Below are 26,267 nucleotides of genomic sequence, written 5' to 3' on the forward strand. Positions count from 1 at the left end.
CCATCCTGGACCGCCTGGCCAGTGGAGGCCCTGACACCTGACACCAGAGCTGTGGAGTAACTGAGTACTCTTACTCGAGTACAGTTCAGTCAACCTTTACTTAAAAAGGCCTCATTTAAAGACACAACCAAACTGAGATGGAGAGACACACACTGATAAAAATGCAAATTAAACGCAAATTAAGGAAATGTTTATTGAATAACATTCATTGCAGGAGGATTCAGCTTTCTCTAATTTCGCTGAGATTTACATCCACAACATGATTATGTCTCCTTCCCTCCTACTACCTTTCCTCCCTTGTCCTTTTTCACATACTTCTTCCTTCTTCCTTGATTCCGTTGGTTTCTTTTCTCAGTCCTTTTCCATCTCTCCTCTTCTTTTCCACCTTTGTTTCTTTACTTCCTGTTCATTTCCTCCTATCTTTTAAACTGATCTCCCTCCCACTGCCTTTCTTCCTGCGTTGCCTTCCTTTTCTTTAGTTTATTCCCTACCAACAAAAGATAGATAGGTTACATCTGATAAGCGTATGTCTTATATGTAACAAAGTTACATTGTTGCATTAGAAAACTTTAATGCATTTATGTTGTAGATACATTGTACAGTACATTGTATTCATTTTCTTTAAAGTAACAATGTTACAATGTTGTTGCATCATCAGCAATGCTGCAAGCTTATCAAATAATGACCAAAAACATAATGAAATGTGTTTGGAGGTCAGTTTCTTTTTCATTTATTTATGACGTTTTTTCCTTTTATTGAGTCCTTTTCTTTCTCTTCTTTCTTTACACTTTTTTCAACCTTTTCTTTCTCCTGTAGTTTCTTTCTTTGCCCTTTCTCTCTACTCCTCTGCTGCCCTCCCCCTTTCTTCACTTAGTGTTTTTTCCTGTATTCTGGTTTCAGACAGCAGGTAAACTCTCTGCGTTATAGTCACTCGGCATGATAACACGCTGGCTTTGAAACACAGGAAACAAAGCTTCTAAAAGAAAGGAAAAGGAAGAAATAAAAACTCCACACTGATGTATCACTGGACTTCAGCACAGAAAACAAGTGATAAGTGCCTCCCTGTCCTTTAACCACATGACTAACCATTTCAGTGCACAGAACTGTTTATTTTTCTGTTTTTATTTTTGCTTTTGTAACACGACCTCCCGTAAGCTGATTTTCTCAGTCAGTGGTAGGAACTACAGTCTCCCAACTGTGTCTGTGTTTGTGTGTGTCTGTGTTTGTATGTGTCTGTGTTTATCTGCAGTCAGCTGACAATCATCTGGACTATTTATAGTCTGAGAATGCAGCTAATTTAAGTCACACACACTCACACACACACTGATATTATGAGCTCGTTATTTCGAGTTTAAAGGCTTACAAAATGAATTCTAATCACTGGATGTTTCAGCAGATCAAACTGAATTTAAACTCCTCTTTTCCCATGAGAGTCTATTTCCACTTCACGTGATGTGTTTCTACTTGGTCTCATTAGATTAATAAGATACACGAGTCTTCCTGCATGCATGTAGAGCTAATTATGGAAAGACTTTATTTACTGTAACTGCTGAATAAAAACCAGGAAAAGCTCTTGGATAAAATATTGTAATAATCACAATTTCAGAGTCTTCCTGTGGTGATTTCTAATCCAGCTGTTTTAAGCAGGAACATTGGCATTAATACGATGATATTTTTCTGCTTCTGCAGATCAACTCTTTATCATTTGCTACAAAATTAATGATTTTGCAGGCATTGATCTTCACACCACAACGTCCAGTCCATTACAGGGGTGACACAGGGCCTTTTTTCCTGCCTGTGTCCTTAAAATCAGTCTTGAAGGAAACCCTAAATGAAGCTATAGGATAGAGGAGGATTGGCAGAGGAGCTGTGACTGAGAACACATAAGTGTTTTTAACTCTCTATGTATAAAGTGGTGTGAGATACAGCTCTGCTGTAGTAAGGCAGGAAGGGACAAAGCTGCTATATAAGATGACAAACTGTGAGGTTGAGCTCTCTGCTTTACTGTCATGCTCTTATTTTGAAAATGTTGGTCCCTTTATAATTGAGTCAGTATAAAACAGCCTTTCCTGGGTTGACTCTTCCTGTTTCTTCTTTTCTTGGTTTCACCCTTTTTCCCTTTTTAAAAAAAACAAAAAAACAAAAAACCTTGCTTTGCTTTCTTTGTTTTCCCTCTTTTGTAAGGTTTTCACCCATGTCCAAGTGTTTCTATAGTCCCAACTCCCCACCTGTCCTCCTGACTGTTTACCCTTCTGTGGATACCTGGATTGCAATTTTATTTATTTATTCAGTAAAACCAAACCTTCTTTCTCTTTCTATCAGCACGTTTTTGTGTTTAACTCCTCTCTCCTGTCAACGCCTCATAACACGAAAGAGAAAAGAAAAAAAAAAGCTAAAATTTCATAATAGCTAGGCCTAAGTGAGAAATTGGACACTGGAGAAGTGTGTGAATGTCTGGCTCGGTGCGTCACAGATTGCACTGAGCCACAGTGAGATTACAGTGGGTCCGAATTCACCCTCCTAAGTTTGTATCTGAGGAAATGTCCATGTCTGCTGTAGCAGCGACAGAAGACAACACATCCTCTGCCTCCTCTTGCCTGGGCCTTGTATATTTCTTTTTTTTTTTTCTTCTTTCTTTTTTTTCTTTAAAAAAAGCTTCTGATATATAGTTGAAGTGCTTGATTTAGTTAGTCACCACAGCTGCTGAGACACAACGCTTACAGCTTACATAGCAATGCTATGTTGGATCTGCTGAAAGGATGCTGATTAAGAGGCTAAATAGAAGAAAGCCCATGAAATGTTCAAACTGCAAAAAACCCATGGGCTACATCTCAGATGCTACAGACCTCATAATCAGAAAAACGACCAAGTATGACTTGTTTGAAAGGATTTCCCGGTATAAGCCTCTTCTCGCTAAAAAGAACATGGCAGCTTGAATACTTGAATACTTATAGAATAATATCCTTTGAACATATGAGCCCAAAGTGGAGCTGTCACTGAGGTGACCATGAACTCTTCTGTATACCAATGTATTCTAGAGTCAAATGTGAGGACTTCTGTCTAACAGCTAAAGCTTGGACCAAACTGGATGCCAAGCACAGCAGAAAATGTACAACAGAATGGCTGAAAAAGAATGAGATAGAGGCCCAGTCAAAGTCCAAATGTCAACCTGATTGAAATGCTGCCGAGGGACTTTAAGAGGGCTTTTTAGCTTCTTTTGGTGTTTGTTTTCTTTAGGCCTGTTACAAAATAAAACTTACAATTATTCTTGGAGCAATCACGAAACACTCCGTTTTATCAACCATCTCAAACAGTTTTGATTTAAAGGTGTGTGCATTAAGAATGATGAAGCCCACAAACTTTTAGAAGCTTTTAAACTCTTTATTTTACTGAAGAGTAATCGAAAGTGCTTTTGTCTAGACACAATAAAAGGTGAAACTGTAACTAACACTGAGTAGGTTTTGTACATGCTCCACACAGCACACATGTGCAGACACTGTAGGTGTTCACCCATCAGCCATTTATGCTCACATTAAAAGATTTCCAGGCGTGTAGGAGTGGCATGTTGGCTGCTTGAGAGTTCAACACGACAGAGGAATAGCAAACAAATAGTACTCTGTGAGAAAAGGCACGTACAGGCACAGAGGTAACAGCACGACGTCTAACTGCAACATCCACAAGAAAAAAACCCCACAGTGACAGCACACTTCTCAGTGTCAGAGCTAACAGGGCAGCGGTGTGTCATGGTCCCTGTGCCTCCCCGGCCAGCCCAGTGTGGCCACAAGTGTTTGTTGTTATACTCTCTCTCTGCTCCCCTCGCCTTGCTCTCTCTCTCTCTTCTACCTGTCTGCCTGGGCGGAGCTCTGATTGGGCTCCCGCCCTTGGCCCACGCACCTGCAGCTGATCTCCGGTGATCTCCTGGCACTGCACTGTCAAGATATCATCATCATGTTGGAAAAAGACTTTTTAATGGAATTAACCAGTAAATACATGTAAAACTCTCTGGTAACCATGGCAACAGGATAGGAACTCATTGCTTTCCACTGCTAAAGTATGATTTTGTGGTCATTTCATGTATTTCTGTGTCCTGAAACAGCTAGTGGGACAACAATGGCAGCCACTTTGACAATAACAAGGTAGAAATTATTAGTAAGCTACAGAACCCACCTCAACACAGTGGTTACAGCATTTCTCTGAGGCTTAAGGAATCAAAAATTACCCAGTATATCCAGCTGGTAAAATGCTACTGGCTTTTCTTTGGTGGCATGTTTGGCACTCTGATGCTGGAAACGTTTTAAGACATTCTAAAACAGCCAAATGATTTCATGATATTGTTGGGCTTGAATTTCAGGATGCTGACTGGTCAAATCCTTCTCAGGGTGTCTAGGATATAAATTATGGAAGAGTTTGGACATTCAGAAGTAAGACTGGTACATCAAGAGGCCTTATGTCTTAGACACACTACAGGTATTGTTCATCCCATTGGTCTGAAGAATAGGGCTAGAACAGCTTTCTAATTTTAGCTGTCATTACAATCTGGAAATAGAGTAAGATCACCTGGCACCAAAGATCAGCCAGCAGCAGATGGACAGATTGGATTTGCTCTTAAAAATATCCTTCTTTTTCAACCAACTCTTTGTATTTAACCCCTGACGAGTCCTCAGACTCAGTGAATACTCTTTGAATTCCTTGGCCTAAATACAAAATGTAATACTGCAATTTAAATGCATGCACTGGTTCTCTTTGCTCTGATTTCCAAAATATGTCACTTCGATCCAAGAAAATAAAGAACACACTACCTGAGGGTGGTCTTTCATCATTTCAAAATATATATATAACACTTTTTGTAATAGTGTTATTTTTTAATCCTGACAAAAACCATCTGTTATTAAAATATATATTATTGTGTAATAGTCCAGAGGGGGAGGGCTTTACCTTATTGAATATTCTCTGGAAACTAAAGAGATGTGGCCAGAGGTAGAAGTTTGTTAATCCTGTGAGGTCTTAGTGATTATACTGATGCTTAGCAATTACAAAGTCATTTTGTTATTATCCCAATTCCCAAAAGTTACAGCAATCAGAATTCCTTTTGCTTCTCTCCAAAATATAGGGTCCTGACTGAAACCTCATAGAGTTAAACATACTGAGTACAATGAATTCCTCCGCTGAAGAGAAACAGGTGTTCTCATCTGCCAAGTCCGACTTCTTGGCAGCAGCCAGCTTCATGTCGTACCATCAGTGTGAGTTTAACTTCGGGGCCAAGCCTTTCCGTCACCCACATATATATACTAATATATATATATATATATATATATATATATATATACACACACACTAATATATATATATATATATATATATATATATATATATATATATATACACACACACTAATATATATATATATATATATATATATATATATATATATATATATATATACACACACACTAATATATATATATATATATATATATATATATATACACACTAATATATATATATATATATATATATATATATTTTTTTTTTTTTTTAAAAAGAATTTTGTTTTTGTTTTCTTTTTCTCCCCAGTCTGGGACACCCCCTGAAATGTGCCAGACTCACATTCTGAAAGTGATGCAGAGTGTGATGCAAATATTCCCCTACAAGGCTGGCACATGTAAGTACAACACAATGGAATAGGTTGATATCCTGGACATGAAGATTGCCATATTTACAGCTTTGTAACATATATGTGTAATATGCACCAGATGTTGCTTTAATGACACTGAAAGAGAAAACAGTGGGTTGAAGGTTAAACATACCCCGTAAATCGAACACCCTTCAACATCAGATTGCACTTTTTCCTGAGAAGACATACAACCCTGAATGAGAAGCTTTGGGGAAAAGCAGCGAGTGGTAATGTGACATTTATATTATTTTATTTACAGTTACGCTTCCTCAAGTTTGATGAACTCCATTACCCATAAATAGAGCTCAGTGTTAATCTCATCTGGAAATCCAGCTTCTGTGGATGATGTGCTTGCTTGTATTAATTTAGTCTTGATTTTTTTCCTCTTAACTATTGATTTCTTTGATTTTAGCTCTAGCATAGTGCACGTGAAGCTAAAATTTAGCCAAGTGTCTTTGAAATGATCAGTTTCAATACTGTGAGGGCCCAAATGTTGGTCATCGAAACATAATGTTCTTTATTGCATCAGTATTGTTGGTCCATAGTCTTTTAAATGGTTTCCAATACTAGATCAGGATTTTAGCAAGCTAAAAAAAAGGCTCTTTGAGCCTGCAGATTTACTTCCTGTTGTTAAGTCAACCAGGTGCTCTTCTTCTTTGAAGCTTGAATGGTGTGGAACAGAACAGTATCACTTTCCAGTCAAACCAGCAGGTTACAGGAGATTTTACTTTGCACATTTTAAAAGTCTTTGCGTTAGACGCATTTCTCAAAGTTTATGGATCTCCTTCCTGTGACTCAGCCACTGTTGTCAACAGCAACAGGCAGCAGAGGGACAGCCGCCTCACTCTTCTCAGAGTTGCCACCATCATTCTTCCTAGTTTGGTGGTTGGTTGTCTTCTTTTTCTCCTCCTTCTCTGCAGTATCTAAATTGGCCCTTGGGAGAGCTGGGAAGTCCCTGCAGTATGGCGGCGGCAAGCATGGCACTAGATGCACCTCACCACTTTCATTTAAGAGCTGGACACAGGTGTAGAAGTCCTGCGGTGAGGGGCTGGTGCTGAAAGTGAGGTCTGGAGTGGGGATGGTGTTGGAAAGGCTGGGATGTTCCATCATGCTGTAGTCCGTCTGGGGCAGTGATACGATCTCTGGCATCGGCCACGGGGAAGGAATACTCAGAGGTGGGGTGAAGGCTTCAGTGGGTAAAGAGCAGTAAGGTGGCACACTCTGCATGTACGAGTTTGGGTTTAGAGCTGTGAGCTGATGGCGGGCGGACACTTCTGAGGGCGCCGGGTTGCAGGGAACTATTAAGGTGTTCCTCTCTGATTCCGAAGGGTTGTGTGCGTCGCTGCTGTGCTTCGGTGTGGTGAGATAGACGTCATCAGCGCTGACGTGGTCCCAGCCTTCCTCACAGTAGCTTGGAGGCCTGTAGCTGTGGAAGTTACTGAAGTGGCGGTTGATTTCGTCCAAGTTGCCCTTCTGAGGATGGAGGTGGGGATGGGAGGAATAAATAAATAAAGAAAAAAACAATGAACCAATGAGAAATTAAGATGTAGAAGAAAATGGGAAAAGAAGAAGAATGATAAAGGAAATAATAGTAAGGCAAATTAAGAAATTAAGAGGAAGAGGATCAGGAAAGCAAAAGCATGAGAAATGAAAATTAAGAAAAGAGATGAGGAAAAATAGAATCAAAATGTAAATGGGAAATGAGGAAAGTGATAGAAAAAAGAAAAAGAACATGAGGGCAATTTTCAGTGAAAACAGCAAAAGAAGGAGAAACATGAGGATACAATAAGAAAAAGAGGGGGAGGGGAGATAAAAGCAAACAAATGGAGAGAAGGCAATAAAGGAGCAGAAGTACAAGGTCAGGACAAATGGCTAAAACACGACCCTGAAAGCAGGGATGCATGCACACATCTTACCTTCAGGAGCAATGGGTCAATCCCGATGATCCGTGGCTTTGGAATGGGTGGCAGGAAGTACTCTTTTATTCTGAAGGTGAACGTAGACAGAGAGGAGGTTTGAACATGTCAGTACGCAAACAAAAACAACACATTCATCCTCCCACGCTGTAACAGTTTGACCCTGAGAAGAGACAAAACCTATCGCCGTTCGCTCATTTGTCCACACTGAGGAGTGAAGCTAATCTTTATTTTTCACAGTGTGTTTCTGTGGAGCCTCTGAAAAGTTCTCATGGAAAATATTATTCTGAACCACTTTCTGCTTTAAATAGGAACTGTTGGTGTGTATTATGGGGCAGTGCAGATATGATAAATTATAGGGAAGAGAAGCTCAAACACATGATTCAGAAGTGAAGCCAAAATATCCTGATCATCTCCTGGTGGCTGCATGTAGTATAGCTCATAAGCCACACCTCCTCTATTTTGTGACTACACAGTCTACACTGTAGACTCTTTTGGAAGTTTGGTGGTCTGAAGCATTCAGGTGTATATTAACACAATGCCAAAGAGAAAAGACAAGGGCAATGACCTCGGAGATGCATTCGTTGTGGCCCATTAACCTGAAAATGTTTTTAGGCCATTTTCAAGCTATGTCCATAATTTCTCTTGTGAAAAGGATTATTCAAAAAAGAGAAAACAACTTCTCTCTAAAAAGAACATTGCAACACAGCTTAATTTCGCAGTGATGCATCTGAACAAACCAGAAGACATCCTTTGGGCGGAAGAAACCAAAGTAAAGATGTTTGATCATAATGCACAAAACAAACACAGTGTATCAGCACAAACAATTCATACCAGCTTACAGCATGGTGGTGGAGGGATCATGAGTTAGGCTTGTTTTGCAGCCACAAGTCAATGAGTCGACCATGAGGTGCTCTGTATACCCAAGTATTCTAGAGTCAAATTTGATACCATTTGTCCAACAACTAAAGCTTGGCCCAAACCGTGTCATTAAACAGGACAATGATCCCAAGCACAGTAGAGAATCTACAGCAGACTGACTGTGGCTCAGTCAAAGTCCAGACTTTAACCTGATTGAAATGCTCTGGTGGGACTAGATTATTTTTAATATGTAGTGATATGTAAAACCTTGAAAAAGGGTGTACTTGCCTTTAATTGACACACATAAAATAGGCAGCTTCACGGCAGCACTAAGCTAGCACACACACATTGAACAAAGTCGGTGTTCCAGCCATAAAATTTATTTAATCAAACGATGCGTGTGTGTGTGTGTGTTTGTGTGTCCGCGCGCGCATGTGTATATGTGGCAAGACAAAGATAGAAACAGATGTGTATTTTTTCTCACCTCTTGCTTTGTAGAACAATACTGAAGGTGATAACAAGCAGAGCCACAACGCCAACTCCAGTCACCAGAATCAGCACCAGCAATTTACCTGCACAGGTAAAACACACCTTGAGTCACCGTCCCTCTCCTCCTCCCCTGCAGCTTTACTCCTTCAGTGACACATTTAATTGGGAAAAGGGATTTTTTTTAACAGAGGAAATCTTTTGTGGTGTCGTGGGTGGGCCTAAGGGGCTTGGACCCACCAATTTAACAAAGAGCCCATCAGGACTGCCTGTGAGAGAGATTTTCCTCGATTTCATGTTAAATGATTATAACAAATACAATTAAAAATAAAAAATGAAAAAAGACTGTCGTTTTCCAATCTTTGAAGATAACATTCATTAATTTATCATTCACACCAATCAGAACAGGCCATTTCACACGAGCTGATGCATGTTAAACAAGCAGGAGTCATTCAGCAGAGAATCATTAAATTCTTTAATTTCTTTTCTTTTGCATTGCATACTGCTGTGGATGCATATCTTGTGACATGGCATGATGCTTATTGAAGCAGCATGGCTCTCTCCTGCTGTTTAAAAGATATTTACACTAGCCTTAGAGGAAAAAACTAATTTTCCCTGAGATTGTTAATAAATAGGTCACATGTATTTTACACAGTAGCTTTTTTTCACAGTAGAACTACACAGAGCTGAAAATTTCTGCGTATCGTTCTCTTTGAAAGCAGAGGCAGTTTCTATTGAGAGAAGTTAATGAATTTAAATACAGTGAGCCTCTCGATTGATAAGAGTCAATGTAGCTTATCAAACAGTTTCTTTCTTCAGCTCTCTTTTACTGTGATCTAGCCTATATGATGGAAATAATTCAAATAAGACAGGATTTATTTAATTTCAGTTGGATTTCAGTGTCTAGCCATCCATCATCTATGGAGTAGTAGCGCATCTAATCTGAATCCCTCCCAAATGACTGAAGTTCTCACCCGATCACTGAGGGAGAGCCTCTTTCAGTCACTGCCCACAGCTTGTGAACTGGCTTATATTAGTATTTCTAATGTACAGCAAAAATAACAGTGATTGATTGGGTACTGCTTCCTTGATTGATACAGGCACATGCACCTGCTTGTAATAAATAGAAGTGGTAGCATTAAAAACATTAACTTCTGTGATGTGAATCCTCAGCTCAAATAGATCTGATCCATTCTGTCCAAATTCAGAATCCTGGCACTGCACTGAAAGAAATGCTGTTTCTATATCTGAAAAACTGTCTTTTTTTTGTTTGTTTTTTTAATTTGTTTTTTAAAACAACATTGCATGTAAAAGAAATATGCTTAATGTGCTTAAAAAAGCTTAGCATGTGTCTGCAGGATTAATGTCTAGTGTCAAGCTGTAGATGAATCCTTCCTCCTGTGCCACAGCACTACTGAGTCTGTGTTGAGAGCTTTTAACTGGATGGTGTGATGTCTTGTCATTGCCTGTACTAAATGCAATGTGATTTTATGTCTGCATTATAAAGCTTTAGTTAGGATCTACAATAAAAATAGGTGCTTAACTTTTTTGTACTTGCAATAACATTTGTTCAAAATGAATCTCACGAGAGACCCACAAAATATAATTTAAAAATGCAGAAACATACTGTGTTCACTGCAATTAAAACAACAATAAATGTAAAAATAAGAAACACTTGAAAGTCAAAACCAGAAGCATGTAAATCAGCACCGTTACTCCGTCTGGCTGCTGATGTACCTGCAGACTGCCTCGGGGGGATGCTCATCAACAGCGTGGCGCTCCAGTCACTCCACAGCTTGGAGTGCTGCGCACGGCAACGAACTCGGACCACATAGTCATCCACCGGGAGTCCAAGCAGCTCCACCTGAGGCTCACGCAGAGGATACTTCACCTGCAAACAGACAACATGTTTTATGACATGCAGACCATAATGAACTACTTTATACGTAAAACTCTGTCTAAAGAAGAGTAATGAACTCACTGTAACGTGTATAACATTTTCTGCCACATTGTTTTACACAGAATTTTGTTAGCAAATTTTTTTTTAAGTTCTTGGTTTGTTTGTTTTGTATCTTGAGATTCTGTGTGCTCAATTTAGGGTCTCTCCTCTTTTTTCCTGACATTTTGTTGAAGTTTGCCATCCTCATCCCATTTTTGTTTGAGCTTGTTTTCTCTAATGTCTATTAATTAAATGCTGTACAAGATTCAAAATATCGTCTTCTATGTAGATGATGTACCCAACATCTTCCTCACAGCCACAAGCTAGTTTCAGTGAATTACTATAAGTTCTCATTCACCTGAAACCAAAACTCGATTAAAACAAATGACTGTAATCTCACATTTGAATCAGTTGTCTGCGCTTAAATTATTTTTAAAAGTAAAATAAAATAAAATAAAGGCAAATATCACCAATTTAATTCAGAAACACACCTCAGTGATGTAAAGATTTCTTTTCTTTCCTAAATAAATACCCAGAACTGTAAATGTAAAGATCTTCCCCCAAGAACTCATCTGTAGTTCATTATTACTTCTCTCTTTACCTTCCAGTTGTCTGGCTCGGTAATACGTCTGTACTGCAGCTCATAGACCAGCGTGATCCAACCGTACTGCACATGGGCAGGCACTGGGTAGGTCCAGGAGATCAGCGCATTGTGGCCCATTTCATCACCACCGACGTCTGTCAGGTTGTGGGTCAGGTTGACTGGTGTTTCCATCTGAACTGTGAACAAAAAAAAAAAAAAGGATCCAGAACATGGTAAATAATAGTGTATCAGAATTGTCAAAATTCTGGGTTCTCTTTTCTCTTAGACTTGGGTAGGAACTATTAGTACCCTACTTATCACAAAGCATATTGGGAGGCTTTGAGAGTACTATACAGGGATATAATATAAACACTACACTCTATATATTTTGACATTAAAAAATGTCAAACTCACTATGTAGTGAGTCGTGAAAATGTATTGGAGTGTTCTCAGTAAAACTCTAATTGAAATTCGACATCAAAGGGTATTTGTCAGAGGGAAATTCACCCTCTGACTGATTCATCTAAGGTGTGTTTGCTTCTTCTTAGGTGTGCAACATTTGAGTAATGAGTCATGAGAATAATTAGTTTCTAACACTGAAACTGTAACCTTTAACTTCCATTCCAGTGAAACCGCCTATCTGCAGCTGTTAGCTGAATCTCCTGCATGGCTGTGATAAGAGCGACGTCTCTGACCTCCCCTGACATCTGCGGCACACAAAAAAAGAGCACTACACTGCTGGTCACATGATGCTGCTTCACGCACGTGTTCAATGATAATGATGCCAAGCAGACCTCCAATCTGCAACCCCTCAAAACCAGCTCAGGAAGTGGACTGCTCTGGTCCAAATGTGCAGCATCTGGATAATAACAGACACTCAGTCCCCAATAAATGAGATTAGCAGCTGGCAGAAGCCTCGTGGTCGTTACACGCAGAATCTCAATATAAGCAGGGTCTGAGGCCTTTAAAAAACTTTCCTCAATTAAGGAATGACCTTGTGAATCTTATATTTAAGTAAGAATGAATGGCTGCTTATAGACTCAATATGAAGTGAAACAAGATTCTAATTACATCAGGAGCTCACTCACATGGTTAACCTTGAAATGCTCCACAGCTAAATTACTTCAGTTCAGACTGAGCATTCTGAGAGATTCTAAGGCTGGTTTTAACTTTATTATTAACTTTATTTATTAATAAATAATAACTATTTATTATTTATTTATTAACTTTATTATTATCTTATATTATTATTATTGTTATGTATTATCTTACAACGCTTCAGTAAGCGATAGGCAGGTTGCTTCTCTAAGACCATTGCTGATGTCTTTTCTTCTTGGCATTGAGTTACCGCACATCTGAATGTTCCTGACTAGCAAACTCCCAAAACTTTTATAGAGGTGCTCACACTTGCTGATGAAATGTAAAATATTTGAATTTAAAAAGGGTGAAATTTTATTTTACCATGACTGTATATTTGATTAAGTATTATGATTTGTTTCTGTCATAAATACCTTTTAAAAACTAAAAAGGCCTTTCACAAGTAAAGACATTTTATGTGAAATCAAATTTCATACTTTTTAAAACTTCTTAAGAATGCATGGGAACCCTGATTTATCTACCTCATGTGGAGACATATAATTACATTCTCCTTTTTTCACACAACTAGATTTCCATTTGCTTTGCAGACTTGTGCTTAAGTGTTACTTTTTACTGCCATTAACATCGGTGGAGAATAAATCCAATTTAGCCAAGAAGTCAGCAATCATGTCAGTCATTACGGTGAGTCAGTGGAACAGGGCAACGGGATGTGAGTAGAGGTTATTAACCCTTAAAACATATTCTGGCAGCAAGCAACAGGCTCTGAAAATAAGTCAAGAGAGCAGTGCTGGGAGAAAACCATTAATCTTGTGAATTCATAAGTGAAAACATTTATTTTGCCACTCAATCTGCTCTCAATGCTGCTGTTTCTTTCCAAACTGACAGCTGCTCATTAAAGATGTTAAATGTTAAACTAGATCCATTTAAATAGAGCTGAAGAAGAGCATTCAGGTAAGGCACTGTGCCATAATGAAGGAGACGAGGAAATCACTTTAGCTTTGGACAAAAGCAAAGTAAAATTTGTTTTCCCAAATTGAATAGGCTCTGTAATAGACTGAACAGCTTTCTAATCTGCTTGATTTGTTGCCATTCCAGCTAAAAATGGAGTTAAGAGCCAAGCCAATTGGTAATGTATTTTCTGATTCAGGAATTTAAATGCATGTAAGTTGTGAGGAGACAGCAGACAGTGTGTGCTGCAAAAGTACAAATAGAAAGTACCAAAAGAGCCAAATGTTGACAACACAGCATTCTGACCTGTCATCCAAACATGGTCCCTCTAGGTTACAAAAAAAAGCTTAGCCAAAACACTTACATACAAACCAATGTGTGACATCACTGTGGCTGTGTCCATCTGTTATATACAGTTTATGTGTAAAAGGTATTCCATCAGCAGACGGTACTTGTTACACTTAAAGACAATTTTAAATCAAAACTCTAAACACGACCTGTCCAGACGACGTTATGTGTTGAGGGTAAGTATCATGGTGATTCAGCCAGATAGCCACAACGCTTCCTTTAATCTCCCTTCATAGCGCACACCTCAAATCCCCCTATAATCCTCTATTTAGGTTCAGGATTAATCCAATCCAGATGAAGTAGGTGGGTAATTATTCACGCCATCACAGTGACTATTACAGTTTTTATTAACTCCTAGTTCTCGGCAAACTGGCAGCTCTGTCAACTGTCAAGTGCTCTTTGTCTTTTTATGAACTTGAAGACAAGCCTAAAGATCCTCCTGTGTCCTTGAGTGTTAATTTTTTTAATGAATGGAGTGATGTAATGATAAAGAGGTAAAATTTACAGCTGTACTTAGTTAGGGCTAATTTTGAGCAAGGACAAAACCTGTTATTTACATGGTGAATAAAGGTCATATTGAGCTGCTTGTACTAATAACACATTTGGTTGCTTTTTACCAGATACACATAAAATTACAGGTCAATTATGATGACAGTGAGGAAAAGTTAAAAACCTACTGATTTCCAGTCCAAAGTCTTTTGGCTCTTCATGTACAAATGTTTTTCTGTTTCTGGTTTATATCGAGTTTGAGATTAGAACAAGTTCTCCTTCCTGTGAACTTGCTGTGAATTATCTTATTTATGCAATTTTTTAAGTTTTCCAGGAGGTAAAATGAATTAAAGCCTGCAGACAATAAAGTCATCTCACTTTTGCCCTTTATTTCGCTGCTGCTTTGACCACAGGTGGAACAGCTGGCTGTCTGAGCATGAAGATTTCTTTTTAAAAAAAATGGGTTTATCAATACTCAGACATGAATTTTGAAGCCTTGAAACTCGCTCTGTTTTCGTCTGTTTTCTTGTATCACTTTGTTCTCAATGTTAGTCAGTAAATGAGAGGTCACAAGGAGAAATCTGCACCAAAATCCATTTCCAATGGAATCAAATTCCATTCAACAGAACAGTTTTGTTGTTGGCCGAATAACAAACGAACCAAAACAAAACAAAAAGAAACAAAAAACTGAACTTCTGTGTAATGGAGTCATATAATTAGTTTGAATCAGCATTTTTAACCCAGATCCGACCCCTTACCTATTTCCACCACGTCCAGGCAGTGCTGCTGGGAGGTGTAGTTTCTGTGGGTGGTTATGGCGGTCACGGTCAAACAGTACACCGTCCATACAGATGTGTGGCTGCTGTCAAAGTGGCAGCTGTTGGGGCCGCCAGTCACATAGTCTGGACATTCCAGTTTGGCTTCCTTCCTTCACAAAATCAAAGAAAAAACACATTTAGATAAGCATTAACAAACAAAAGGGAAATCAGTAAATTAACACTGGACATCTTTTTAAACAATACTTGGACTTTCTTTTCTTTTTGGCCTTTTTAACAGTCTAATTTTGTCTAATTTCCAAGCAGGTTTGCAATAATTTGTCACACTTGTTGTAGCCATCATGAAGCCAAACATCCAACCAGAGGGCTGAAGAACTGTTTTCAGCCAAAAGAAAAACAAGGTATCCCACAACAGATGGTCTCACTCCTGAGGACCTGAGGTTAACACATGGAGATTACAGAGAGAGACACACACATTCTGGGGCAAGTTCTCGATCAAACCCCAAACCAAGACTGAATCCAGTCCTGACCTAGTAGTCCCAACATCTGAAACCAGCTTAAAACCAGGTTAAAACCATCATAAAGAAATGGCCAAATCAAAGCCCCAAATCAGGTTCAATGTTAGGCTAATGCCTCAAATTGATCTTAACTGTAATATTTTAAGGAACTTGTCTTTAAGTTTTGAAACTTTTCTATATGGAGGATAATCACAAGCTTATGTTTAACCTTATTAGCATGTTTGTTTTCAGTCCTAGTGAGGGTATTTCATGTAAATAAAAAGTGTGTAATGGCAGTTTAATATATTAAAACACAAACAGCACTGAGGTGTGGCTGCAGAGTGCAATCTCCCTCTCTGAGCTGTGACTTTATTCCTAGCTGCTTTGGTGTTTAGTAAGGTTTTGTCTTTTTTTTTTTTTTTTTATCAGATAATCCCTGATCTACATTTGTTTTCCCAAACAAACATACAAAGTGCAGCAGGAGATGAAACAACAATCAGTAGGAGCTCTGAAGCCACATGGAGGTCAAAAGCACAATCCAATTTGTCCTGATTAGTGGCAGCGTTTTCTTTGCTGTGGCTGCCATCTGGGCCAGCTGGCATCTGTCTGAGGCCACGTGAGTCTGCGTTCAGGATTTCAGAGCAGCTTGGAAATATTGACCTTCTTAAAAGCTTCCCGGTGACGCGAAGCACAAGAAATCAAACTGCACAAACTCACCTGACCCAGGAACTGACCCAGTGTGCTGCTGATCTGGGGCTTCTTTTATAGTTTCAGAAGGCTAAAACAAGGCTCTTATTGTTTGTTAGGGTGGCTGTTTTACAAGGTTTTATAACGCAATATGTTTACACTAACCCCACTAATGTGGGTTAGTGTAAAGCATTCATGAAATTTGAAACAATTTGATAACAATTTTTAAAGCCTTTTAGTCCCTCTTGTATCAACAACTCAGTCTCAAACATATGCACTAAGGCCACCAGTCAACACCTACTTCTACTGTTTATTTTAGTCCTAGTTAACTGTGAGATGTGGAGTTCATACTCTTTGGAGTAGGTGAGGATGTGGGTGACTTCCTCTCCGTCTGTCAGGTTGCTGAGTGGATGCCACCAGCAGGTGAAGTCCTCCATGTTGGGCGAGCGGCAGAAGTAGATGTGAGGCCTTGTCGTGGCGCCACCAGCCGCCTCTGTGGAGTCACACATGGGTGGAGTTAGAGGAAGTATGATGAAGTTATAGTCTGCTCACCACATCTTTCTTCCTCAAGCCCCTCAGTTTAATTCATTCTGTCTGTTACACGCCATTTTAGCTACTTCCTCTTTAAGGTCATCCTCCCTTTGACCTAACATTCATTTGACTGTCTGTCTGTCAGTTTGAAATATTTGGCCACATTTGTGCCTGTGACATCATACACGGCCAAGAGTAGAAAAAAACTGAACCTGAGTGTCTGAAACCTGAAATTTTGCTCACAATGAACACCTGTATATACAGTGACCTTCACTGTTTTAAACTTGTATGTATGACACACAATAAGAAATAGCAGCTGTGGTGCAAAAATCATTGATGATTATGCTAACTATCATCCAGGTTAAGAAACAGGTTAAAGAAACATTTGTAGAAATGAAATGTGCACAAGATTCATAAAGAACTCAGGAAGCTTTTACTTTTTGTTTTGTAGATTTAAGTGATGCTTTTGTCTTTTTAAAGTATGCTAATCAAGAAGTAGGACAACTGAAGCAAACATGGCCCACATGACTGCAGCAAACTGAAAACTATTGCAATCATTTCTAAAAACACGTCCTCTCTTATTTATGATTTATTGAGAGCAGACTGATGATAATTCAATTCCTGTCAAATTAAATATAAAAGACAGAGACAAAGTGGGCATACAGCTGCGCTCCACAGTAACTCTTTGATCAATCGGCTCTTCTTCAGGCACAGCAGGGATTTTGGAGACTCACACTGTGAATACACAAACAGTGCTCTCTAAAGCATGACACTCTTGCACAAGCAGGAAAACAACTGGCTGAAAACAGGGGCAGACAAATCAATCAAGCACTCATCAGCCACACGTGAACAGTTGGCGAGTGTCAAAAAACACCCTGCACCAAAAAGGAGGCAGGAAAAAATGTATTGATAAATAAATAAATGTTCAGAAATAATTAAAATAAATGAATGAACATATCAGTTGAATGATATATAAATATTTATGGATTCATTTATATTTCTGAAAAAAAAACCAAAAACCCGTTGTAGTTTGTGTCCGCTCATCATGGGCGTGAACTTTATTGGGCATTTTGGGTTTGTAATGATTTCTTTAAACTGATCTGTTTCCAGGGTGGCACGATTGTACAGCATTTAATGACTTTAAAAACATGAGAGTTCACAATTTTGAATTTATTTTGAAATCTCTAATCCACAGAGTTATACATACAGACTCAAATATATACTCACTTAAATCTTTCAGTGATGCTGAGGGTTCTGCAGAGTCTTTTAACTTTTTAAGGTGTATTAACTTCTTATTAGCGATCATTATTGACTACATGTGGTTGCTTCATTGTTCAGCACAACAGCACTAATTAACAGCAATCACTGGACTGACTAATACTCAGAACAATGGGAAAATTCAAGGAACTTAGATTAAGATTTGCAGATTTACACAGGTTAGGAATGTCTCTTGGAGCCATTTTGTAAACAACTGGAAATTCCAAGATGATCAGTTCAACATTTCAGGAATTTGTATCTGTAACTTTTTTGCAACACCTTAAAGTTTGACTGAAATTTGCAGCTGTCCACATGGACAAGCCAAATGCCTTCTGGAGAAAAGTTTTGTGGTCAGACAAGAGAAAGTTTGAGCCGCCTGGCCACAACGACAAGAGGTATATTGGTAGATAGAGGTATGTAAACACTGTACCATCTGGCAAGTATGGTGGTGGTAGCATCATGCTATGGCGCTGTTTTGCTGACAGTTGTACTAGCATATTACATAAACTGGATGGAAAAATCAAAAAGGAGGACTACCTCCAAATTCTTCAGCTTCACCTCAAATCAACAGCTAGATCGTCAAAACGTCTCAAGCAGAACAATGATTTAGAAAAAAACAAAACAAAAACAAATGTGTGGCCAGGTGCTTAAAACATGTGCTGAGCAACTATGCAGTGTTTTTTCTTATATCTTTCTTTTATCAGTTCAGCAGCAAAAGGTTTCCCGAGGAATGGAAAAAATAAATTATTTCTCCAGTCGTTAAGACCACAAAACCTACATCATTAAATGATTTTAGGCCTGTCACTTTAACATCTCTAGTGATGAAGTCTTTTGAATAAATTATCAGGATTATAATTTAATTATAATTAAATTATCGGCCCACTACAATTTGCATACAGGCCTTGTAGGGGTGTTGATGAGTGGTCACTCTGTTAAATTTCCTATATTGCCATCCCGATGGTGCCAAAGCATCATGCTCAGCTCTCATTTATTGTTTTTTCTTCAGCTTTTAATACTATCCAGCCACATAGCTTTGCTGATGAACTTCTTAACCAGTCTAAACTTGATTTTAATCTTGTTGGCTGGATTTTAGACTTTTTAGCTGACAGATCTCAGTGTGTGAGAGTAAACGGCTGTTTTTCCAAACAGCTAAACTCTTCTACTGCTTCACCACAGGGTTGCTGCCTCTCCACTTTACTATATATACAGTAATGAATGTCGCAGTACACAGGCTAACAGGCATCTCATTACAGATGCCGATGACACAGTCATGGTAAGCCTCCTTCATGGTGAAGAGGATTCCCATGGGCCTGTTGTGGATGAGTTTGCTTCTTGGTGTGATCAGTCATTTTTAATGATTAACACCTTGAAAACCAAGGACATGGTTATTGACATCAGGAAGTCCCCCCCATCCTGCACTAACAGTGGTAAATGGTGCAGCCATTGAACTGGTGGACAGTTATAAGTATTTGGAGGTTGTTCTTGATAAGACTCTGTCCTTTGAGCCACATCTTGCTGCTACAGTGAAAAAGGTTCAACAAAGACTACTTTTTAAGGAGATTGGGTTTTAACGTTTCTCCTGAAATGATGACCCTTTTTTTAAATAAAAGTTTTATTGAATCTGTTTTATTTGTTCTGCATCATTGCTTGGTATGGTAATATGTCTTTTAACAATAAGGCCAGACTTAGCAATCTGGTTAAAGTGGCTGGACAGATTTCAGGGAGGTCTCAGGTCCAACTTGGGGACTTTTATAACAGGCAGGTGCTGAGGAAGGCAACCTCTGTCATGTTATGCTCAGACCATCCTCTCTTTAATGATTTTCAGCTGCTTCCTACCGGTCGTGGGTATAAAGTGCGTCCAGTGAAGACAAAGAGACATAGCGTGCCTTTTGTACCTGCTGCTATAATCACGGCTAATAATACTAAACCATAAGGGTTGTTGCCATTGCACATTTGCATTTTTTTATGAAAAATTTGGGCTGTTTTCTCTGGGCTTTGTGTTGTGTTTGTTTGTTTTTGTCTCTCTGTATGAACAGACTGCAAATCAATTTCCCACTGGGGACAATAAAGTTACCATTGACCATTGACAAAAAACAAAACAAAAGAAAAACAGATAAAAATCTGTTTTTTGAGTGGATGAAGCAGGCTAAGATTAACCTTCTGGAGTGAACTTCCCAAATCCTCAACACCATCTATATTGACATTTTGTGTACCGTGCTTTAAACCCAGGTCTGTGCCAGAAAACCAACCAATTTAAGCTAATGCTACCAATTCTGCCAAGAAGAGGGGTCAAATATCCAGCCAGAAGGCTTTTGACCCTGTGTAGATTAGAAAGAAAATCTAAAATAAGTTCAGACTTGAGCACCCAGTGCTTGTTTTTTTTTAAAATTCATTAAAGATGTATGCGTGCAATCATTCCACCCAAAGAAATCATTAAAACTCAAAAATTACTATGACATTCCATGAAACTTCTGTCCATCAATGTGTATATAAAGACATTTTTTACTTTTCTATTTAAAAAAAATAATAATAACAGAAAAAAATAATCTTATAAATGAAAAATGTATTGTTTGCTTGCTTTAATTTAATCTAAGTGTGGGACAAGTGAACCTTTTAAAGCTAATTTGATCTGATCACTTGTGTAAACCTTTCTATATTGGGTCACATCTATTCATTTCCTTTCTATTCTTGTGTTTATTTATACCGTCTCAGCCCAGCTTAAGAACAGCAACAAGGAGAGGGAGACTAGTGAGGTGGTGACTTAGGACAAAAACCTAATGTATTGTAAACATATTATATATGACAACACAGCATGGTAGTTATTAATAAAACACTGTGGGAGCACAGCAGTGTTTCAACTTTGCCTTTATTACACACAAACTATTAAATCATGTTAAATCATTAAACAATACCTGCAGGGTCTCTGTATCTCTGCCACATGCTGTGGGTAAATGTCCCAGCTATTATTTCTGCACCTTAAGACATTTTGCATCTAATAAAAAACGGAAATTAAACCCCACGTTTCTTATCAAAATCTACACAAGAAGGAAAACTTGCTAAAAAATTGTTCACCTCTTTGTTTTCGGTATCTCCTGAGCCGTTTTTGGCAAACTTGCATTGCTGAAACTAACCGGCTGAAGCAGCTTCGGTGCCAACACATGCGAACTGCTGGAGAGAAAATCAAATCTTTCGTCCCAGTAAACACATGAAAGCATCTAATGAAAAAGCTGTGACTGACTGGATAATGGAAAGGTAACGAAATGGCTATCCAGTCAGACTGCTAGATCTCACACTCACACACACCCCACATACATAAAGTGGGAAACAGCAGGGAGGAAAATCAATTATCCAGCTGTCATCTCTCCTCTGCTTCACCTCGACAAAATCCATTCTCTAATTTCATCAGTTTCTACCTCAAACACACACACACACACACACATAATTATCCAGCCCATCTCTATCTGATAGACTGTTAGTCCCATGACTGTGATTTAAAGCAGCGCTCGAAAATTGATTGGCGTCTGAAAGCAGAGGGAGAGCGGTCCAGTCTGCACAGACAGCATACTGTTTGTTATAAATTTTGAAAAAAAGAAAAGATCAACGGCATCATCCAGGCGATGAGGTGGCACTGAGCTCTGAGCACTCTAGGAATTAACCGAGTTTATAGCTTTTTTATTTTAGGTGCCTACTTTTTGTTTAATGAAGCAGTGAGGCAGAAATCCCCTGCCTCCAAACAACCCGAGTACATCACAGTTTTCTAATTGCAAAAATTCAAAGTGTACTGCACAGATTCTTTAATACAGGATTAGAGGTTGTGTATGAAAGGTTTCTGCAGTCACAGTGCTGTTAAATAATAATCAAAGCTCTGATAGTAACGGATGCACACAAACAGCAGATTGAAGTTCGTAACTAGAAGAAAAGTAACTTCTCTGATGGATGAGAGGGATGAAGTACTCAATTATCAGCTAAATGTATGAGTGCAACACACAGACTGAGATACCTGCTAACGAGTAACTGCTGTGTCCTGTTAAAGATTTATTACATGAAACGTGGAGCTGCACAAGACTTTAAATATAATTTTGTGTTGGGCAAATCTTTTGCAAAGTGGAAAAAACATATTTAGACTTTTTACTTGTGTAAAAGTTATAATCCTACTTAAATAGCTTAAAAGTAAACAAGCTGTAGAATCAAAGTAATTTGTCTTGTGAGATTAAAATAAATGTCTATGTATCGAGCTAGCTATACAGAGCATTCTACTTATGTAAAATGACCATTTTCAGAATATTATATACATAACATATAGACATTTTATTAAGCTATAATTATTATTATTCATTTATTGATGTGTACACATCTCTTTAATGTTCCACCTTGATCTATGACAGTAAAATTAATCTTCAGAATAATAAGATGCTGATGCTTAATCATTTTTAAGAAAATATTTGTATCAAACAAAAAATTTAGAAAGCTCTGCACACCTGAATTAATGATAGGTGCTAGAAATTTGTGAAAATATAATGGAGTAAAAGCAAAGGAGTGTTAAGCAGCATAACAAAAAAATAAATTTTTAAATAAATTAAATACAAGTACATCAAACTAGTACTCGAGTAAATGTACTCAGTTACACTCCAACTGCTCTGGTGTTGAGCAATATAAGATTAATAGTACTCTGTTCCAATGACATTGGTGGGGGGCACTACAGGGGCTCCCTCTAGGCATGCCCCTGCCAACAGCACAAACACTTCAGTTACTGAATTTGATTCTTGCAGACAGAGCAGCTACAGCCACCTGTGCCTCCATCCACCTCTGAAACACAGCGACCACACCCCTAACTTTTAAGCTTCACCTGTATCCAGACAGACGCTGCATAAACAAGTCAGCAATTGTTACTGTGTACCCGACGTGTGAATCTTGAACAGTTATCCATGACCAACTGCTTCAGAGCAACAAAATCAGGCACACCTCATGTCTGTGTTATCATGTTAAAGCAGGGCCTCGGTGTGGTGATTAATGTAATGAAACACTGCTTGCCCGTTGAGATGACGCAGTGGGAGGCGAGCAGTAATCCATCTGAGAATTCGTGGCGCTTCAGTCTGCGAGCAGCAGGGAAACAAAGGCCTTGTGTTTGCTGTAAGAAGCTCAGGGAGCCACGCTGCAGGGACTTTCTCATGAAAAACCAACAGTTCTCAGAAATAAATCAGCTAAGGAACGCACGCTGGGCACCAATAATGCTGGACAAATTTCTACCTGCAGATGCACAGCAGTGCTTGCAATTTAATTTTTCACAAAAAATGATATCTGGCTTTAATTGCACCAACAGAACAAGAGAAAAGAAAGAAGGCGATTCTTAGAGCGACCTAGTTTAATATATGAAGATATGAAGAGATTTCAAAGGACCAGCCTTGCATTTACATGATACAACCGGAATATAGCATGATTATTGAAGTGTACCAGAATTGGCTCTGCACCAGTGTCGTTAAAAACAAGTGCTAAATTTATTTTTGATGGAAACCTTCAAGCCCTCTCAATCTGCACAGAGCAGAGAAGGAGGTCAGGAAGTCAGACAAAGTATTACCAGAGAGCATCAAGTCAATTTTCAAAATAACAGAACAGACTAAATTCTCTCCTGAAATGATTCGAAGCAAAGTGCATCAGAGACGTGATGACCTGAGGTCTGCGCTACGAAGCAGGATTTGGGTTTATCCAGGGAACTTCAGGGTTAATCCTGGGTTTTCAGCATTACAAAGGCAGTTCACACCTTACTGGGTGCATCTCCATGGTAACTTATGCTGCAGACCTGATCTGCTCTGGAGGAGGTTATGCTCCAGATTAGAGATCAACAGGTAGAAAATCACCTCCTGTTGACCGATTACTTCCCTGCAAAAATAGCATGGCCATTTCTAGAAGATCCCTCAGACATCTGTGCACGGAGTGTAGGAGGGTTGAAAGAAATATAAATTATTCAATGAATTTTCTTTTCCTGATGGTTCATACAATGATCTCAAATACTCCATTTCCCTAGCAATTTATAAAGAAATGATTGGTCAAGGCTTTTGCACAGTACTGCTTATAGTGCTTATTTTTACAGGACACAACAGCATCTGAACTGGGACTCAAACTAGCAACCAGTGGATTGCCCACATATATATATATGTGTATATATATGTGTGTGTATATATATGTGTTTTTTTTCTCTCTGTGCCATATGACTTTTAAAATTTTAGAAACGGATATATATAAAAACCATCTATTTTTTCCAGATTTTAATTCTTGGTGAAATGATGCAAAACATAACCATAAAAAGATGCTCCTGCTGTTGATCAGAAGCAGGTCCTGCAGTCTGGCACAGGTAGTCGCAGCTTTTTAGCATTCGGCTGAGCCTCCTGTAAATGTCAAAACAAAAGCAGACATCTGGATATGAAATAAAGCAAATACCATGTCCAGCCACACTGATTTATTGAATGCCAGTTACACACACACACACACACACACACACACACACACACACGCACACACACACACTGAAGACATCAAACTAATTTGTTCTGACATTTGTCAAAACCGTTTTCGTTGTCAAATGCACAAACAGTCGTCCGAGTAGAACAAAGCCAGACAAATCACAGAAGGCTGATAACACTGCAGGGTCAGAAGTGCTTCACAGCTAAAGTTTGAAAGGGAGAATGAGATTACAGCCATATGTCATAAATAAGAAAGAATATAAAAAGGTTTACTCGTAAGCTTCCTGGGATATTAGTTGTGCAGAAAACAAAATGTCTATAAACACTTCCTGCGTGAACCTATACTGCTGTTTCTGAGCCAGGAGTCAGTCAATTAAGCCTGTGATTTCTGAAGGAAAATGTCTGGATATTAGTCAGTTATCAGTGAGCTAAATGACAAGAGAAAGCATGTGAGTCATACAGCAAGAGTTCAAAATTTAACTTAAAGTTTGCAACTTGCCATATTACTTGATTCTGATTGAAGCAAGCCACTCCTGTTACTGAAAATGACCAAGTCTGCGGTGCAGAGCAGGTACAGTCACTGAGAGGGAGCAAGAGAAAATCTCTGCAGGGGACTTAAGATAAAGGCTGCAAATTAGCTGTTGTCACCAAGCACCAGTGTGCAGGACTGAAAAGTGAAACCTGTGCTTAATGGTCACTCGAGGCTGGCTCCAGAAGTGACTCAATCCCCAAAGACTCGCACATTAAATTGACCAGCTTTACAGCAAAAATAAACTTGTTTACGGCGCGATATAAAAAATATAAGGCTTTGCTCTCCATATGGATAATTTTCACATTCATAAAAACAGTGTGTGTGTGGGATTGGAGTGGAGTAATTGGAGTAATTGCATTTTTTGAACTGGACCTTTGGATTGTGTTGGTGCTATTAGTGCTTTTTGGAGCATTTTAAGTGGAATTATCTAACAAATAATGTGTCTTGCTGTGCTGGTACGGGGAGTCCATCCAGCAAGTGTGCAGTGTAGGGCTTTTTTTTTTTTTAATCTATGCACACAGTATCAAAAGAGAAGCATGGAAGAAGACAGCGCTGTGTGGTTTCTTCTGTAAACATCCCCTCGTAGACAGTTGGTCACTAGTGGACATTCCAGTTGCCTAGGTAACCCCCTTGACTATCATGACTCAGAGACTGAGGACCCAAATGCAGACTCATGAAACAAATTGACAATTTTAATAGACCTTTTAATGGATCCAAACAAAAATTATAAGAGCTTGAAGAGGCAAGCAGAATCCAAAAGCTTCAAAAGCACAAGGGAGGACAAAGGGAAGCCAGCATTATTTATAGACACACAGGGTAATCAGGTAATGGTTGACAAGATGCAGCTGAACATAATCAGGACAATCAGAGAAGAGGAGAGAAGTAAAACAACACCACGAAGAAAACAGGAAGTCAGGGAACAACTAAACAGGGACAAGAATGAACTTTAAACTGAAGGATGAGATTAATTAATGAGAATAATTAATGTCATAAAAACACACACAGAAAGTTGTGCTGAAGATAAATGAGAACTCAAGGGTTGAAGACTAAGTAGTCAATGAAAACCCAAGCCTCAACTATAAAGGTTACCCACAGGGCATAACAGTGACATGTCATGACCTATGGGTTACGTTATCTGCAGTACATCACTGCTGTCAAGTGCCTTTGGAAACAGCTGTGATTGGCAA

The 26,267-nt window shown here is 38.8% G+C and overlaps 1 protein-coding gene across 1 annotated transcript in view; it reads right to left on the reverse strand.

Moving 5' to 3' along the window:
* Positions 1–5,761: 5,761 nt before the first annotated feature.
* crfa4 (cytokine receptor family, class I receptor 4) overlaps positions 5,762–26,267 on the reverse strand; it is a 48,754-nt gene continuing 28,248 nt past the window's right edge. Inside the window, exons 3-9 of the mRNA XM_006800353.2 lie at positions 16,654–16,795; positions 15,101–15,270; positions 11,478–11,656; positions 10,675–10,828; positions 8,936–9,023; positions 7,591–7,660; positions 5,762–7,147 (exon numbers count right to left, since the gene is read on the reverse strand). Coding sequence (XP_006800416.1) covers positions 6,470–7,147; positions 7,591–7,660; positions 8,936–9,023; positions 10,675–10,828; positions 11,478–11,656; positions 15,101–15,270; positions 16,654–16,795 — 1,481 coding nt within the window. The 3' untranslated portion in view covers positions 5,762–6,469. The remainder of the gene's footprint in view (positions 7,148–7,590; positions 7,661–8,935; positions 9,024–10,674; positions 10,829–11,477; positions 11,657–15,100; positions 15,271–16,653; positions 16,796–26,267) is intronic.

This window comes from Neolamprologus brichardi, chromosome 23 (genome assembly GCF_056152115.1).
Source record: "Neolamprologus brichardi isolate AB-2024 chromosome 23, ASM5615211v1, whole genome shotgun sequence".
Lineage (NCBI taxonomy): Eukaryota > Metazoa > Chordata > Actinopteri > Cichliformes > Cichlidae > Neolamprologus > Neolamprologus brichardi.